Source organism: Cinclus cinclus, chromosome 4, assembly GCF_963662255.1.
Source record: "Cinclus cinclus chromosome 4, bCinCin1.1, whole genome shotgun sequence".
Taxonomy (NCBI): domain Eukaryota; kingdom Metazoa; phylum Chordata; class Aves; order Passeriformes; family Cinclidae; genus Cinclus; species Cinclus cinclus.
The window spans coordinates 46,224,505-46,243,212 of NC_085049.1; the positions used below are offsets into that span (position 1 = coordinate 46,224,505).

Sequence of the window (18,708 nt, forward strand, 5' to 3'; positions counted from 1 at the left end):
ATGTGATGCAATGGCAGGGTCCCTGTGAAAAGAGGGCTTCTCTTTCTGTTTCTTGTTGCTGAATTACTGCTGTGCATAAAAGGGTGCTGGGTGCTGGGTGCTGTGCATAAAAGGAAGTGCATGTTCTCTCCTTGCTTCTCTAGCTCTTCTAGACAGTGGTAGGCACTGTAGCAGTAATACCCAGATCCTCTGTTTGATAACATTTTCTTACTCAAGAAGAGCTTTACTTACATCTTGACAAATAATTTTTTTCAGTGTATCTAGTCTCACTGATCATTTCAAGGGCTTTTAATTCTTTATTGTAGGTTACCCAAAAGATGTTTAATTTGAAAGCATGACAAGGAAGGATAAGGAGTAGCAGTTTTACAAAAGTCTTGCCTAACAGTTTGCCATATCCCATCTCCAAAACAGTGAAGAGAGAGAATTGAAAGTTTAATAGTGAGTCCTTGCTAGCTCTGTATCTGACTCCTGATTCTTGGATATTGGAAGTGACTTACAAGAAATCCTCTCTTGAGAGGATTCAAGAGAGCAAGGACTACTTCCTCATCAGATACAAGTAGTTTGGTATTCTGTGACAGATGCAAACTCATGTTTTTGAACAGTTTAAACTGTTAAATTGCAGTACCTTCAAGTTAATGATCACTCCATTCTGAGAAGTAAAGAAATTTGGGACTTGCAGTAGAAGAGAACAGGTAGTTTCTTTTTCAGAACAGGAAAGTTAAAACTGCCTAATCAGCCTTGTTTTAGTAAAAAGAGATGAGAAAAAGCATCTGATACCTACATCTTTTAGTGCTGTCAGTTCTATGTGATCATACAGGCATTGTAATTGACTTACTGGATTTTTCTCATCAGATGAGCTCATTAAGTTTATCAGTCTCACTGACACAGAGAACATTAGCAGGGCAAATCCAATGCTGAAAATGATGTAGCATTTTTAATGTCAGGTAACTTAACACTGTCAAATGTTGTAGGAATATTCTGTTTGGTATTTGTGGATGAAGGAACTTTTGTAAAAACATATTAAAAAATATCTGACAGAAGCTTCATGAATGTTAACTTTCCCAGTGCTTTTCTGCAACTGGAGTTCTTAAACACATCTTGATGTATTTTATATAGCAGTGCAATTACAGGAAGATGGTCCAGTAATAAATTAATGCCAAATGATCAATCAACTATAAAAATAAGGGTTCTTTGTCGTGACTGCTGGTTTATCAATATGTGATATTAAAAGTGAAAATGCATGGAAAAGGATCAATAGGGGAAAAAAAGGTGTACTGAAAATCAATACAGAAAGAAAACATTGTCACTTCTTACATTTACAGAATGTTACAGAATTTGGAACTTGATGACAGTCTATAATCAAGTGGCCCTGAAAGTTACTGGAAACTGGGGGCACTGAACAAAACCACAGTTTTTTTATGTTACACATATAATATTTCTGACCCCACCTGAGAATGTTGTGCTGAAAGATGGCTTTAAGATGTCAAGCCAGGCTCACTGAGGTTGCTGTAAATTATGCTATCATATATCCCAGAGACTGCAGTATGATCATATCCCCAGTAAAATACAGCTTTGATCCTCAACACTGGTCTATGGTATCTCAGAACAGAGGAAGGAGCAGTTGCTGTTGAACCACATTTATGTTTAACAGTAGCCTCAGGGATGCTGCATCTGTAATGCAGCAAAACGAACATGGAACCAAGGCTAAGGTAGGAATTTTCCACTAACTCTGTGTCTGTAACCTACTGCTGTCTTGTCTTCACCATGTGCTTGTTCATGCTTCCCTAGTGAAAACTGCTGCTCAGCTGATGCTGAACTGGGATTTGAACTGGGTGGACATTGTGAGTGAAAACTTAGCCCTTTCACTTGCAGTTCTAAAAAGTCAGCAACTCTATCCTACTATCTTCTTGTCAAAATCACTGACTGTGTCAGGTTGGAAGGCCCCACAGTGGGTCATCTGCTCCAGCCTCCCTGCTCAAGCAGGGTCATTCTAGAGCACATTACATGGAATTGTCCAGGCAGTTCTTTAATATTTCCAGTAAGGGAGACTCCACAACCTCTCTTTAAAAAGGTGTATTTTTCTAGTTAGTGAGATTTTTGTTGTTGTTCAAGAAACTGAAATCCAGAATTTTTTAGAGTAAATATAGTTCCTTCACCGATTTAGTCTTTCCAAAATCTGTTATCACTTCACTAAAGGGGCTATATTAAGTGGTGAAGAGCAAATGTCTTGCTTGTAGTTAACACCCAGCAATTGGAGTCACAGGGTGAGTATTTCAAATAGTAAGAGGCAGTATCTAATACACCCCTGAAGTCCATCTACTCTCCCACGGTTTTGTGACATAAGTAATTGCAAAACAATCCTCAACTGTAAACGGTGCCCATCCAGTTGGATTGAGGAAGTAGGATTGAGGCTTAAAATCAATTGCCTCCAAGGAATCTTTTCACTATGTGAGTACTGCAGTGCTCAGCATCATGTACACCTAGTCTTTTTGAGAGAGTTAGGGATTTCAGCTGGGAAATGGAGTGAGCTCTGAATGCGATTATGGTGGCAAATTAAGATCAAGAGGTAAACACTGACTGCCCTTATGCTAAAACAATTGTTCTGTTACTTTTCTGCTCTTTCCAGGAAATGATGTTTGTTGCTATTATGATGCATATGTAGAAGTGATAGGGTTACAACTATTTGTCTTCCCGGCTGCATTCCTAGCTCTGCAATACTGGTGTGCCAATGGGCAAACAACAGATCAGTTTCTGTTTAGTCATCACTCTGGGATAGCTTCCAGCTACCCTTTGTGGAGGCTTAATGCAATCATGAATTTCTCTTTGCATGACAAATGCAGAGCATTCATGTTAGTATCTGCTCTGTTTCTTTTGTATTTAAAAACCCCACTATTTTATATTTTATGCCCCACTGAGAGAAAAAAGCTACTGTAAAGTGATGGTCAGTGACAACCAGCATAATGTTTTCTTATGTGACAACTTCAGTATGTTTTGGGTTGATTCATACTCTGGAATAGTAGATTAAAAAAATCAAGTTCACAAGCATCAACTTAGAGCTGTGCTGAAGGATATACAAAATGTGACAGTGCAAATGCTTCAAGAAAACTTGTCATCCAGCATACAAACCTTCATGTCTTACTACATCTCCATGCCTTCACACTGTAAATACAAATAAATGCTGCTGGAGTATGGCATTTCCTTCCTTTTAATTTTGGTTTGTGTATTCTTAGTTTGTCTCCATTTTTGTCTGTCTTTGTGGCAGAAGGCAGCTGGGCATGGAACAGTAATCTTATCTGCATGCTCTGCTTGTGCAGGTTAGGGGATTTTTTTATGTTTTCTTTGAGAAACAGGTTAGAAAAGCTGTCATATCTTCATCTCTCAGTTTCTGCTTTGAGGTAGAAACAATTGGTAAGTAGAGAAGATCCTAACTGATCCCAGAAACTGTTTTTGCTAGCAAATAAATTAGGCCAGAGTATGCAAGGAGCTCTGACTTGGAGAGCAGATGGCGCAGTGCAGCTTTAATCCAGGTGCTTTAGTCTTCTTCTACCCTTTAAATCATATTTACATGCTGCCTGCTTGCAGTGGCTGTGCTGTTCCCAACCCTGTCTCTGTGTATTAATCTGAAAAACCTTAAATGGTATGGTCCATAATTACATAAAAGAGCAAACAAATGATAAAATGCAAATGCTGGCTGTACCCCAGGGACTTTCTCAGTTGACCTGTATGGATGTAGCCAGGGCCTGATCTCCCTCCCTCCTGCTCTCCTAGTTGTGTAATAGGATGGGAGGACTTTTTAAAAATCTTCTCTTCTTGCATGTGGAAAATAAGAGCATTTTCACAGCTAAATCCTCAGATATTTCCTTTATTGTCTATAATACAATTCGTGCTGAGGACAGGTACCTCTTAAAATATGAGGAACTTGAAAAGCCTAGTCTGCAGTTAGCTCCTGGGTGTCTTGCTGCACTCAGAGTCCAGGACAGCACTCCATTTACTATCTCATTGTGGTCTGTGATAAACTGGAGTAGCCTAGAAAAATTGTGGGTTGCATCTGTCCATGCAAGGCTTGGAATACATCCATTTCCTATGAGACGAAATAAAAATCAAAGGGAAAGATATTTTTGGCACCTTTTTTCTTTGTTCCTCTGCTGTGGGGTTGTTTGTACAAATTAAGCCTGTGATGGAAGGATTTGACAGAATCTGCACTTGTCTTGTGTGGGCCAGGTTTTCATGTGGTTGAGCATGTGGGCAGCTGACACTTCTGACTACAGGAAAGTATCTCGGAACTCTGCTGAAAGAGCTGTGTGAACAACAACAGTAGCAGCTGCTGCAGCTTTTGGCACAGCAGTAATAGCTATGCTTGCAGCTGTGACAGCAACAGAAGCCGCAGGAAAGCCAGGAACACTCTGGCTGCACACTCAGTGTTGGCTGGTGTGCTGTGACTACCTTTTACATGACAGAGGATTTCTTATTAGAGCAGATGGTTAATTAAAATCCAACGAAGAGTGAGCCCCCAGGCTAACGATACCCTTCTCCCTAGATTCCCATCTGTGTAGTGTGTGAAAAGTTGAACCTCGGCATAGAGCTACAGACTGTCCCATTGTTTTCTTAAGGGGCTTCTGTAGAGGGAGAGGGATCTGCTAGCACTGTGTCAGCCTATGGAACTTGCTATTGTGAATCATTCAGGTTTGTAAAGTGCAATAATGTAATGCACCAATAATGTAGGCTGGGAAGCAGCTTTGCACATAGGTATCCGAGTGTCAAAAACAGTGCACAACAAGTCAGTTATGAGCCAGAAAATAAAGCCATCTTGGGATCCATCAGGAAGAGCACTGCCAGCAGGCTGAGGGGTGATGATGCTTCCTCAGCCCTGATGAGAGAGTCCTGGAATGCTGGGTCTAGTGCTGGATTCCCTGGTAAAAATGAAGACACTGACATCCTGGAGGGAGACCTGTGAAGGGCAGTCACAGGCAATTAGGAGACTGGACCATCTGTCATACAAAGAGACACTGACAGATTTGAGACTGTTCTGTCTCTAGGAGGCTCAGAGGATCTTTTCAATGTCTAAAAATATGAAAGAAAGCAGAGCCGGTCTCTTTAGTGGTATTCAGTGAAAGAACATAACAAAATGGACACAAACTGAAATACAAGAAATTCCATTAAAACACAAGAAAAACACTGATGAAACAGCTTGACTGAGGAGGTTGTGGTGTGTATATTCTTGAAGACTCTCAAACTTTATTAAGCCCTGAGCAATCATTTGTGATCTGCTCTGGGCACGAGGGTTGGATTAGGCAACAGTTACTCTAACGATTCCTGCCAACTTCAACCTTTCAGCAGTCCTTTGATAGAGCAATCTGATAACAAAGAGTAATTTTGCTCCTCATCTTGAGTAACAATATACACATTGTTATGCAATGATAATTTGCTAAACAACAAGGGAGAAGGCCCAAAATGGATGTCTAGAAGATTGGGTAAGTAGCTAGAAGATGGTCATATATATCTCATGAAGTAAATTGGTCTGTAGGACTGAGAGTTCTCTGAAACATACCGGCCTTCTTGACACCGAGGTAAGTGCTGACTGGCACACTGAGAGCAGCACAAATGGGATTTATCTTAATTCTTTACTTAGTTGACAGCTCCACAAAGGTCAGCTTTAGGGAAAAGCCTTTCACACAAATGCAAATTTTACAAATAATAGGCAAAGTCTAGTACTGAGCTGACTTAATAGAAGCAGGACCTTTGGCAGAGAGTGAAAGTGGGTGGTAATGGTCCTCAAAGTGAGTAACTGCATTTTATCTTGGGCCCTGTAGAAGGGTGAGTGTGGGTATATGAACAGGAGGAATTAGATGAGATGTTAAAATAATATGGGCTGGATAAATGACAAAAACATTCTGCAGAAGTCTGGACATATCAAAATGGTATTGGTCACTGTCAGCAAACAGAATGTTACAAGAAAAAAATATTTAGCTGTGTGGATAGATGGGGAAAGCTATGATTTAGTGCTATTGTACTAGAAAATGTCAGCAAGGGAGTTAGGCAAAACATGAAAGACAGAGTCCAGAGAGTTCTCTAGGACAAAGGCATCAACCGAGCTGTGGGCCTTGGAGACATAGAGCTATTGATATTGAAGAGTGAGAGATAAGTGCCAAGAGAATCTAGAGGAAAGTAAAACCATTTTGTCTGTTAGCTGCCTGCAATGATAAAAAGAGATTTTAATTTGGATCAGAATTAATGGCTACAGTAGAAATATGGCAATGAGTCATGAAATAAATATGTATATATTGACACAATTTCCTACAAAGAAACAGGCTTTGATTCAATACGCTAATGGTCAAGTCCAAGAGACAGGAGAACTACAAGTTGGCAATTATGCTAGTAAAGAGAGCAGACCTCGAGTCCATTGTAGATTGTGGCTTGGCTAACAAAATTGAGATGTGAATCTCAATTTTGAGTTTCTCCTAGGAAAGAAACCTTGACAAAGCAGTTTCATTGAAGGGCCAGAATGAGGGGATGCAGTGGAACTAATCAAAGGAAGTCTTCAGTGATCATTGCAAATTTCAGGGTGGTTAGAGATTAAAGGGAAATGCACAGGGAACAGGATTACAGAAAGGTTTGTAACTAATACATGGTTATATTGCAAAGACTAAGAAACAAAGGAAAAGGGTAGGAAAAGGAAAGAATGAACGCATGGAAGACCAAATGAGATGAAACCTCATCTCATGGATGAGGAAGATGGCTAAAACAATTGCATCCCTCAAAGCAAATAATTTATGGTGATGCATTTTTAATGTGTAGCCTTCTCCCTTGTATCCACCATGACACTAAGTTGTGGTCTTAAATAAAGGATCGCCAAAGTTAAGGTGTACATTTTTGCTACGCTGACACAGCTTTCCCGACCTAGATATTAGTACAAGAACTTGTGATCTGTGTTTTTATTTAATTTTTTCACTTTTATGCATGTTTATATAGCGAGTCACAACAGGATTTTCCCACTTTGAAGCAGATCAGTATTTATCTTGAAAATTGCAAATCTGGTTTTCCATGGTAAGTACACTATGGGTGTTAATCTAACTAAATGGGTTTTTAATTTGAAAAGTCATAAGGGAATTATAATGCCACTTTATGACAGAAATAAAAACTTCCAACCAATCCATCCCAAAACCCAACAAATTACCTTTGCTCCTTCAGAGAAGCAAATCACTTCCCTGCAAGCATCTCATTTGTCTGTTTCAAATAAACAGTATTTGGGGATATACTGTTTGCTCAAAATATTTTATAGTATTGTTGGAATATAACCAATGTCTTTAAAACCATCTTTTTTTTCTGTTTCAGACATTAGGTGAAACCAATTTTTAAAAAAGTAATACCCCACATTATATATTTTTCCAGATAAAGAAGACCAATCAAAATTAATTGACTTTTGCAGAATTCTTTCAGACTTTATAAATCTGTGAACATATGAAAGCTGAATATTTGCTAAGATGGATGAGACTGTAATTAAGATTTACCTTTGTCCCTTGATGTGTTGAATGTATTATGTGCTGAAAACTACCATTTGAAAGCGGTGTATTTTTCACTAACATTAAAGATCTGGTATGAGTATTGGGGAAGCTTAGTAGTGCCTGTGGTTACTGTGATACTGAGATCTTATAGCACCTTCCAGTACATACAGGGGGTCTACAAGATAACTGGAGAGAGAATTTTTACAAGGGCATGGAATGATAAGACAAGGGGGACTGGCTTCAGACAGGCAGAGAGTAGGTTTAGAGCTGGTATTAGAAATTCTTTCCTGTGTGGGTGGTGAGACACTGGGACGGCTTGCAAAAACGAGTTCTGGATGTCCACCCCTGGCAGTGTTCAAGGCCAGGTTCGATGGGGCTTTGAGCAGCCTGGTCCAGTGGAAGGTGTCCCTGGCCATGGCAGGGTGCTTGGAACAACATCATCTTTAAGACCCCTTGCAACCCAAACTGTTCCATGACTCTATGACTGGACAACAGCAGAAAGAAAGTAAGCCTAAAGAGTATGATGTGTGTTTTATATCAACTGCATAACATTGTTCAAATTATAACTGCAATCTCAGGGAGCTCTGAAAAAGCTTTAAAGGTGAGAGGGGGGAAAAAAAACCCAAGAAACAAAAATCTCCTCCTCACTGCCGTACAGCGGTCACTGCTGCTCCGGCCGCCGCGGAGCCCGCGGCTGGACACCCGCAAAGCACCCGGAGGGCTGCGTGCGTGCCAGAGGGCTTCAACATGAGCGACGGGACCAGGGCCGCCCAGCACACCACCACCACCACCACCACCACCACCACCACCACCAGCAGCAGCAGCACCAGCACCAGCACCAGCAGCAGCAGCAGCAGCACCAGCACCAGCAGCAGCACCAGCAGCAGCACCAGCAGCAGCCGCCGCCGCCGCCGCCCAGGCCCGGCCCGGCCCCGCCCCGCCCCTGAGGCCCCGCCCCGCCCCTGGGGCACCGCCCCTCCGCCCTGCCCGGCCCGGCTCTGCGTAGCGCGCGTGCGCGGTCCGCGGCTGTGACGCCGTTGTTATGGCGCGGCGGGGAAGCACGTGAGGAGTGCGACGTCACCATAAACAGTCGTGCGCAACATGGCGGCGCCGCCGAGCGGCAAGGTAACGGGGGCGGGCGGCGGCGGGGCCGGCTTCTCCTGTCTCCCGTCCGCGGGACGCTCCGTGTCCGGCGCTGGGTCGTCACGGCTGACGGGAGTCGCGGAAAGGGGGTCGGGCCGCTTAGTGGCCGGGCAGGTGCCTTTTCCCCCGCCGTGCGGGTGTCGCCTCACGGGGCCGCCTCTCCGGGCACAGGCCGTCCTGGCCTCGGCCGGGCCGGGCGCTGGCAGCGGCCGCGGGCCTTCCGCGCCGGAGGCGGTCGCGGCCGGCGGGCGGGACTCGGGCCCTTCCCGCACCTGCCGCCCGGGCAGCGCCCCGCGTCGCCGCGGCAGCTCGGCTCCGGGCCCGGGGCGGCGGGAGGCCGCTCTCCGCCGGGAGCGGGCAGCCCCGCGGCTGCGCTGGCTCTCATCCTGAGGCAAAGGAACGCGGCTTGTCCCGTCTACGTGGCCGAATGTCCCAGAGGTGCTCGTGAACGGTAGTGGCCTGTCCCCCGGCCTGCGCGCTGGTGGTGTACGGGGACCTGGCCCCGGCGCGGGTACAAAGCCTTGTCAGTCTTATATAGTTTGGTAATTTAAAAATTTTTGTATGCCGCGGATTCTTGCAGTGCGTTCCGGGACGAAACGTTATTGCTTGACAGAGACTGAGCTCGCAGGAGGGGGAGGTACAGGCAACACCCACTGCTTCCCTCCTTCCCCGCCAACTGATACGAGTTGTGTCCGTATTGTTTTATTGTAGAAATATTTTTATTTCATTATGCCTTCTGAAAGCATTGCTTTGCAATGAGGTATTTTCGGATGTGGATCCTTTATTTAGGATTTAAAATCTCAGTGTCATGTCCTGTGTAGTAGCCACGGTGTGTGATTGTCTTTGGTTTCAGTTTTCCAGCATACGGCAGAAGATGATTGTTTCAGCTTATGCTGATCTCGGCGTAAGAGAACACACGTAATTAGCCACGTCTGCGCTTCTCCGAGTGTGCTGAGGAGTGCACTTAGCTATAGCACAAAAATAACGTAGAGATCTTGCTTTGTACCACCTTATGAAATCCGTTGGAGCAAGCAATTTTATTTTTATGTGCTTTACTGCTGTTAGGTGTGTGAATATAAAGACATCCTACTGTCCTCCCAGCTACTTACTCCCTTATGTCTTCCCATAGCTGTTTCTAGCTATGGACATCCAGTTTTTATGTATGCAGAGAAGTTCCTCTTCTGACTTCATCCACTTTAATATCAATCCAGAAGTTTATTGGATGAAGAGAAATTTTTTCATTTTCAGATAAATATTTTAGTAGTTAATATTTTAATTTTTCAGGTTGTTTTTTGTTTTCTACTTAGGCTTTTATCAAGCTCCTCTTCAGGATGTTTCTCATGAAAGCAGCTGGATTATGATGGTTTATATGAGATGCTAAAACCATTGTGGGTTAGTCGTTAGTAAATTTGTTGTATATTCTTTGTTCTTTTCAAGGAAGCCTGTTTTCCTGAGATTAAATCTCTAAGATGTTGCAAAGCTGTTTCAATTATGCCACATCCACAGTACTAATGCAGCTTCTAATTCAGTAACATGTCCCTTTTAATACAGAGGAAAAAATGACAGTTGTGTTTTCTTAAACTTCGTGAAGCAGCTGGGCTGGTTTGACGTTTCACTGCTCTGAGGAGCAGTTCTGTCTTTCTCTGTATGTCCCCACCTGTGTGGTGCAGTATTGCTTTCTTGGATACTGTACTCATTTGATCTGTTGATGATTAGATCTAGCAAGCTGAAGCAATACATGCAAGTGTGCTTACTATTGTCTGGGTTTGTTTTCTTGTGGGAGCACATTGGACCACAAATTATTCCTTTTAGTGGCAGCAGGATTTTGGCAAGGCTCACAAACTAATTAAATTTCACTCCAGGTGGAATAAATGCAGTGTAGGTTGGTACAGACCCAGCATTCTCACGTCAGGCCTTTTGCACTTCAGTATCTTTATAAGTTGTGGATGTCCTCAGTTAACTGCAGTGTTATAATGGGGTGTTTCAGGTGGCAGCTTTCTGAAAGAGCAGTAGACATTTGTTTGTGGAGTGCTTTAGTCTCATATGGCAGATATTATCACATGAAAGTAATGTATTTTAACGTATGTGCTCTTCTCTGCAAAATATTGCACGAAGTGGTTCTCATGGAAAACATGGCAGTATATTAAGCAGCTGGGATAACCTGCATTGTTTCAGCTTTCACATACTCTTGTTTTAGCAAGCAATGTAAGATTGTGGTTTCTATTGCATTTTTACCCCATTTGCCTTTCTCTTCTCTAATGCAGGTTTTTGGGGGTTTGGGGGGAATTTGTTTTTCTTGTTTTAATTTTGTTTGTTTGATTTAAATTTTATTTCCCAGACATAAATGTAGATTCAGAAACCAGCTATTTCATGTAGTGTCTGGTTTTTGCTCCATACATTAATGGTATATGAACTGTAAATTTGGTTGTCTCTTGTACTACTTTACTTGGACTTTTGTCCTTTTTTTTTTTCGTTGCTGGAACCTCTCACAAGGTTCTTATCAGTGTTTTTTCCCCTATATGGATGGTTAACTCAGTTCAGGAAAAGTTGATGCAGTTGGTTTCTGGAGTCATGACTCATTCTTTATTAATGACCATCTGCCCTAGAACAGTGTGAGCTTCAGTTTTTTGCCCTTTCTTAGAGTTGCCAGTTTTTTCTGGAAGTAACTTGCTAGTAAGGTCTTTTGTTTTCAGAGCTTTTGACTTTATGCAAACAGGTATATTTATATATTGCATGTGCATTATACTTTATGAAAACAGGTACATTTTATCTCTTTGTTGCTTAGCAAATGCCAGTTTGTTTACTGTATTCAGAGAACCTACTCTGGATTCACCCTCATAACAGAAAACAATGTTAGAAAATGAGTTAAGAAGTTGTTTATAGGGAGAAGTGCAAACTTCAATTCCAGCCTGTGAGTATATAGGTGATTATTGCAGCTGATCTAAAGACAGTAACGATACTTTTTTACTGTTCTTGGAATTCAGAGTCTCTTCAGTGCATGGGCTATTAGATCTTTCTCAAATTGCCAATTGACACGTGGGCTGTCAGATGAGTTATTTTTCACTGGCTTGTGCTCTTGCTCTTGGAGTTAAAGTTTCAGAGCATTAGCTGGCCAAACATTTGAGCTGTATCTCTAAGCTCAGATGTCTGGCCAGTTCAGCAACTAGACCTGTTCAAGGAGCACTGTAGCTATTACTAAATAGTAGTGGTGTTAGTGCTGTATTGTTTGGGAGGGGGATTTGTGTTGTCAGTGGAAGTTTTTTTTTTTTTTTTTGTAGTTTTTGTTTATTTGTTTTTTAACTTTTTTCCTTATAGCTAGGATCCAGTTAAGAGATTTAAAATATGGTATGTTAAAATTAGCTTTGCATCCTTCAGGTAGTTTGTTGGTATAGATACAGTGAATTATTTTAGGTGTGTATCTATTCAGTGGGATAGGCTGTCTCTTGCTCTACTTTCTGCTAGTTAAACTTGAGTGCACAGAGGCTCCTGTACTAAGAATTATTGTGCCATTCTATTGCGCATTTGATTTAAAATATTTGTTATAACTTTTTCAGCCTGTTCTGTGGTAGCCCCAGATCTTAGCTCTCTTTTTATTTGTTGTCTATACTTCATTGTCTTGGGGTGCAATGTTGTCATCTCTCAGTAGCTGGTAGCACAGGGTTGTAAATTGCTATCAAATGGCAAGCATTAAATCACAAGGCTTTGCTTGTGTTCTGGCATATATTGTTGTTGGTGGTGTGGCATCCCACAGGCCTTCTGCTCATACATGTCTGGCAATAAAAATGCTACAAACATTGCACATTTTCTACTTACTGAAGCCAGTACAGTAGAAGTATGGAGATAGGCACTGTCCATGCTGTGTCCTTATGGTATTAAGAATGATACAATTTATTTCTCAGAGAATGTTACTGGGCAATGGTGGGACTTCAGAAACCTATTTTTTACTGGGCACAGACTATAAATACTTGAAGAGTCTTCCAGAACCTTAACTAGCATATGCTGTGGCATGTAAACTGAGCCTACATCCTGCTGCTTCTGTCTGTTTTTTTTAAGTAGGTGTGTAGACAGCTATTGCTTTGTGCAGCTTTCCTGAATTTTCTGCTGTGGTTCTCTGTTTTTACAGACCCTCAGTCAGGCTATGAGTTGGAATAGCTGTTGTCTCTGTGTGGTACAGTGCTTTCAAGGACTGATCAGAATGAATTGTGAATTTGCCTTTGACCTCTGTAGCACCCATCGAATAAGAGGAACAGGTCAAAGTGGCTCACTAGCATTTGGAAACTTGCATCAATTTTTAGCTTTTGATGGGATTCTGAAACAGACAGGCAGTGGGTCTAGTTTTCATTCAGTAGAACTGGACAAATAAATAATGCTGTGAATTGTGCTTGCAGGCTGCCAGCATGAACTTCTTGACAAGCAGGAAAGACTTACGAGCATAAGCTTCTTGGTTATATTTTACTTCAAAGTTGAAACTTTAGGATTATTAAAAAGTAATAACCTAAGATTAATATAATACAAACTTTTATCAAACTACAAACTTTTTTCCTACTGTCCCATAATTTCTTAAAGAAAAAAGTTGCCAACTGAATGCTTACAAGTTGCCTTAAAGTCTTAAGTTGGTTTAAAGTAATGCTTGTGATTAGAAGTCGTCTGGGAACTTAAGGATACCACAGATAGATAAATCTGTTCTGCACAGAATTAGCTTTAAGCTAGTAAAATGTCTGAAAATCTTCCAGTGATTTCAATGTATAGCCACAAGCTATAATTGAAGTTTATTTGAAATAAAGTAATTTTTAAAGTTGTTCAGCTCCTGTCACATTATATCTTTGGTTGTGTTGGCGTGTGCTTTTGATAAACAGTCTTTTTTCATTTGTGTTTTTGTTGTGGAACTAGCACAGTCTGGCTTTCATGTAGGTAATAACAGCTAAACCTGTTAAATATGCATCTCTGTGGGCAATTTTAGATGTTTGCAAACAGGTACAGAAGAAAACAGAACAATTGCTGTTTAAATCTGTAGTGAGGCCCATCATTACTGGACAGCTGTTTTGGCCTCAAGCATCTGAGCAATATAAACGGCTTTTCTTCCCTGAGGTTCTGTTTCAGGGACGTGTGGGTAGTCTGTGCAGAACACAGAACTCTTATTAGCTGCACAGGTGGAAGGGTGGAAGGGCTGTAATACTGGGGTGAGGGATACTGGGAGTTTTGGGGTTTTATTAAAATCCGAGGAACGTGTCAATTCAGGTAGTGACCTGTGGTGTGCATTTATTAACATTAATTTGTCTTTTTTTTCATGATGGGTTTACTGATTTTGTGTAGATTTAGGGGAGGAGCAATGGCTTTAATCACATGAAAAGAAAATGAAAGATTAAGAAGTAGGTAGAGCCAAGCTCACCTTTGTAAAGGAGGCTATTATAGATATGCAAAATAATGAACAGTACAAAACCAAGGTGAGCCAGTAGTGTGTTTTCCTGTCTTGTAATACAAAAAGCATAATGGACTAACTGAACAGATAATATTCTTTAAAACTCTTCAGTTCTTTCACACAGTGGGTAATGAGACCTACCTAGTTCACTAAAGGCTAAAGGTTATCCAGATTTAAAGGAGGTTAGGTTGTTTTCCTGTGCCAAGGGTGTTGACAGGTAATACAGAATCAGATTTGGGTTGGGTTTGGAGGGATTATGGTTACTTCAACAGCTAATGAAGTGGGCATCGATTGCATTATCTTGCCCTGCCTTTATCTAGTTCCTTCTACTGTCTCCATATGTAGCAGGATCTCACTACATAGGTTGCATGCCGATCTTACACAAGTCCTTGGTATTTTACTGATGCTTCAGGTCATCCTCCAACATTTACTGCCTTTTTGCATGTTCTGCAGTAGTCTGCTGCTTAGGCAAGAGGCAGTGTGTGATGCTATTGCTTAGTTTTGAAATCTGTTTTCTTGAATGCTTAAGAGGTGCAAGTGTGCTGACTGACCATGCATTTCCCTGAGTCCTGGGCTGCAGAGGCATTGAGCAAAAACCTTTGTAGCCCACATGGTGTGTGAGATTGAGCTGCTAAGTGTGATAGCAGTTGTCTACTGATGGAGGGGTTTTATTCAAATCTAACTATTGTTATACTGTCTTGCAATTTGATACTTTCCGTAGTACTAATTACTTGTACGTGTAATTTAATATTATTTTTCATCTTTGAATTGACTTTGAATATCTTGCTAGTGTTGCAGTACCAGTGAACAAAAATCAGTAACAAGCTATGTTTTACTGTTAGGTACTCTAAGAGTACCTAATAGCATTTTTGAATTTTCAGCTTGCTAAAAAGATTACGTGAAATATAGCCACCCACTGTAGCTAATTTTCAGGTGCTGTCACGATAGAAGTACATTTCTGAACTCAGTTTGTTCAAATGCATTTATGGAGTTATCTTACAAAATACTGCTGAATAGAGTGGCTCAGTATTTTGAAGAATTCAAGATGGAAACTTCCAAAACGTTTTGCTGACGGATTAACTGGAAATGAGGGATTAACTATGGAAAAACATCTGTATAATCTTTTTTATGATCAGTGTTATCTCTTTCCTCAAATGAGTTACAGTTCCAGTTAACAGTTGGAAAAAGTAAATTAATAGATCATGCTTGTGATTGGAAAAGAAAAATCTCAGCACCTTGGTCTTCTGGCCTTTCAAATTTGGAGAATGCTTTCTCTTAAATAACAGTATGAGGGCAATAATGTGCTTTGTGACAAGTCCTCTGTTTTGCAAACTCTGAAGTTCTGAGCATGTGCTTTGGTCTTATCACCTGTTTTAGTGGAGCATGGCACAGGGAGCTCAAGCTGCTACAGAGAGCAGTGTAAGATTTTTCAGTTGCATGACAACTGTGGCATTGAAAGCACATTTTCTTTTCACATGAAATGAAACATTTGTCCTTCTGAGAGATTAATGGACAGAAAATACTAAAAACAGTATGGCATATCTTCTAGCCTGAGAGGGTATGCTTTATGATACTTATTAGCATTTTTTGGTGGAAGTGCACTTCTACCTGTGTAACTCTGATACAAGTAGATTTTTTTTTTTTTTCAGGTGTAGTTTTCCCAGTGGTTGATAACTGATTCATATGTCTGACTAGTTTTCATGATAGATCAGGTCCAAATAGTTAGAAGGTAAAATTTAAATAAATGGTAAGGTTGCCTCGTTTGAACAGAGACTGAATTTGAAAACAGATAATTGGTAGAAATAGAGGGAGTGTGTTTTTGGATTAAAAAAAAGAGAAAAAAACTGTAATAGAGAACAGGAAGGAAGACTTCCAATGTTTGAAAGGCAATGATGTTAATAATCCTTCAAGAGAGAGATATACTAAGTGACCTTTAGAGTTTTCTTCCAAGTCATAATTCTGTTTAAAGAGGACACTCCTGAAATTTCTTGCTTGTGTAAAAGGTAGAGAAATTGAAATAAAACTAAAACAGAAAGGATGAGTTAATTTTATTGCTCTTTTTAAGCCATGTTTTCTCATCTGGCTAGTTAAGCTTACACACCTAACCTTCTAGTTTACAGGTCTGACTGAAGGTGTAATGACTTTAAAAAGCTGTCAAATGAGAAAAATAGCTCCTGGTATTTTAGAATCAAAGAAATACAGTATCTGTCTCTGATTAGTTAAAAATTTGTAGGCTTTGCCTTTAAAAATATGTTTCTTAAGGCAGTGTTTGCAGCTTGGTGTGAAAATGAAAATGGTTCTGAAACAAATATGGTTGCTATTTGATTTATTTAACTTCCACAAAATCTAAGGGACTTTTCACTCTTAGAGCTGTGTAAAATAGGACCCATTTACAGTATTTATAGAGCTTTTAAGAATATGTGTATGCAGCGTTGAAAAGTCTGCTAAATTTTGACAGGGAAGGGTTCTCTGATTTTACTTTTTTTTTAAGAGCATAATCAGAATACTGTGAAGAATTTTGCAAATGCCTAAATGCAAAAGTTCTGTGGGCTGTGTGTACTCCTACAAGCCTTTCTTACCCAACTGTTACATATTCTATGTTTCAGATGGAATCTTTGCCACTGGCCCTGAATGTCGGATTAGGCATTTAATTTCAGGGTGTAGTTTTTTATTTCTCTGGAGTTCATCTATTTCCTATTTGGTCAATTTTTAATTTAAATTAGTTTTATAATTTCAATATGCTTAATGGCAGGTGGCAGAACAGCAGACTATATAAGAAAGCCTTTTAGTGTTTTAAAAGCTGTATAGGACTTCTACTGAACCTGTGCATGCTGATTTAAAAAGAACTAGGTATTGAATGCATTTTCTTGTGCTGTTCTGACAAAGTAGTAGTAGTAGTCAGTATGTTGCTTAGAGGGTAAGTTTGACGAAGTTGCATTTTCTGTTGTTTCTTGGTTTAGGGAAGTGAAAGACTCAATTCTTGGTCTCTTTGTAACAGAATCCCTAACAAGACAGAGGTGTTTATTTCAACGTCTGTAGACAAGTCAAAATGATGATGAGTACCATAGGGAGATAAACAGTGTTAATGATTTTGAAACCTAGATTTTTAAAATTTCATTACTCATTTTGTTGTAGGTTGTATATGAGCAAGAAGGAGTTTTCATTCACTCGTCCTGTGGAAAAAATGATGACCAGGACAGCTTAATAGCAGGAGTACTGCGTGTCATAGAAAAGGTATTTGCATAATGCATTTATAGAAGTTTTGTGTACTTGTTAGCAAAGCACAAAGTAAGTTTGGCAAATCTTAAATGCCTTTTTAAAGTGTAGGATTTTGTAAATGAATAAGCATCACATTGTGTTTGATGTTATCATCATTTATATGTATATGTAAGTTTTAACATAATTACACCATGACTATATATGGCAATAAGTACTTGGCTGTGTAGTGTTGAACTTTTTGTCATTTGTATTGTAGGAAAATGAAGTGGTAGTAGACTGGAGACCACTGGATGAGACTTTGGATACTTCTAATATCCTCTGTGCTGGAAAGGTTTGTTTGTTAGTTATTGCTGCTCTTCATTATGTTTCTCTGGAAATTTTGTGTTAATGAATGCATAGGTATCTCATAACTGGAAGCAAAACTTATTTATTATTGGTATTGATAGCTGTATGTAAGAACCTTATTTGTAGACTGCAGCCCAGCTCAGGTTATTAGAATACATGTGTAGGTTGACTGTATTTAGTTTTTACTTGGTTCACAAATAAAATAGTAGGGGACTAACTATGAATAGTAAGGACCAAATTGGTGTAAATGTATCACAGTCACCAGTCCCTCTGCATCTACTGTGTTGTAGTTTGGTGATTCACTCTTCGTAGTTAGACACAGAAGTGAGAGGTGCTGTTCTAATGCAAAACAAAAATAGAAGTCTGTGGGGGTTCCAAGATGGCAGTGATATGTGGTATTTAAGCAGTATTAAGAGGATGTGACTAAATAAAAAAGATTCAAGTTTTACACTTAAATGAATAGTCAGTTATGTTTGTAGAGTCTGGAAGAGAGGCAAGGATATTTTAGGATGTTGGAATTTACTAAGTAAAACCACACAGTCTTAGTCATAAGTCCAAATTTCCTGTGTTGAACCTGTATCATGTTTCTGAGGATTTCAGTAAGTTTTCTTTTAATCTATGACAAAGATACTGATTCTTCATGTTGAATCTGAGAAACCAGGTCAATTTTCATGCCTTGTGTTTTTTGATAGTTACTTTTGTTGTTTTTCTCAGGATTCCAGTTCTGTTGTGGAATGGACTCAAACTCCAAAAGAAAAATGTTTCCGAGGAGCAGACCGTCCAAGTAGTTATGAAGCAGAATGGGACATGGTCACCACAGTCTCTTTTAAGAAGAAACCTCACTCAAATGGAGGTACTTAAAAAAAAATATGGAGGGCTTTTTTGTGTGTGTGGCGTTTTGGTTTTCTTCCATGATGGTAACTTGTAACTGAAGAATTAGTTTTTGTATACAGTAAAATGGAATTTATTAGGACTTGAAAGGCTGTGATTCATTTGTGGTAAGAGGAGAATCTCTGGGTGTGGAAAAAAAACCACAAATGGTATAGCTGTCATCTACCTCTATTTTTTTCTTTAAATTGG

The 18,708-nt window shown here is 40.1% G+C and overlaps 1 protein-coding gene across 3 annotated transcripts in view; it reads left to right on the plus strand.

Annotated features, from left to right (window-relative positions):
- The first annotated feature begins 8,559 nt into the window (after window positions 1–8,559).
- Window positions 8,560–18,708, plus strand: part of TBC1D15 (TBC1 domain family member 15) — a 33,226-nt gene continuing 23,077 nt past the window's right edge. Inside the window, exons 1-4 of one of the 3 annotated variants that reach the window (XM_062492036.1) lie at window positions 8,560–8,627; window positions 17,200–17,298; window positions 17,540–17,614; window positions 18,343–18,481. In XM_062492036.1, coding sequence (XP_062348020.1) covers window positions 8,604–8,627; window positions 17,200–17,298; window positions 17,540–17,614; window positions 18,343–18,481 — 337 coding nt within the window. In that variant the 5' untranslated portion in view covers window positions 8,560–8,603. The other 2 variants (XM_062492038.1, XM_062492039.1) reach the window with 2 other exon arrangements.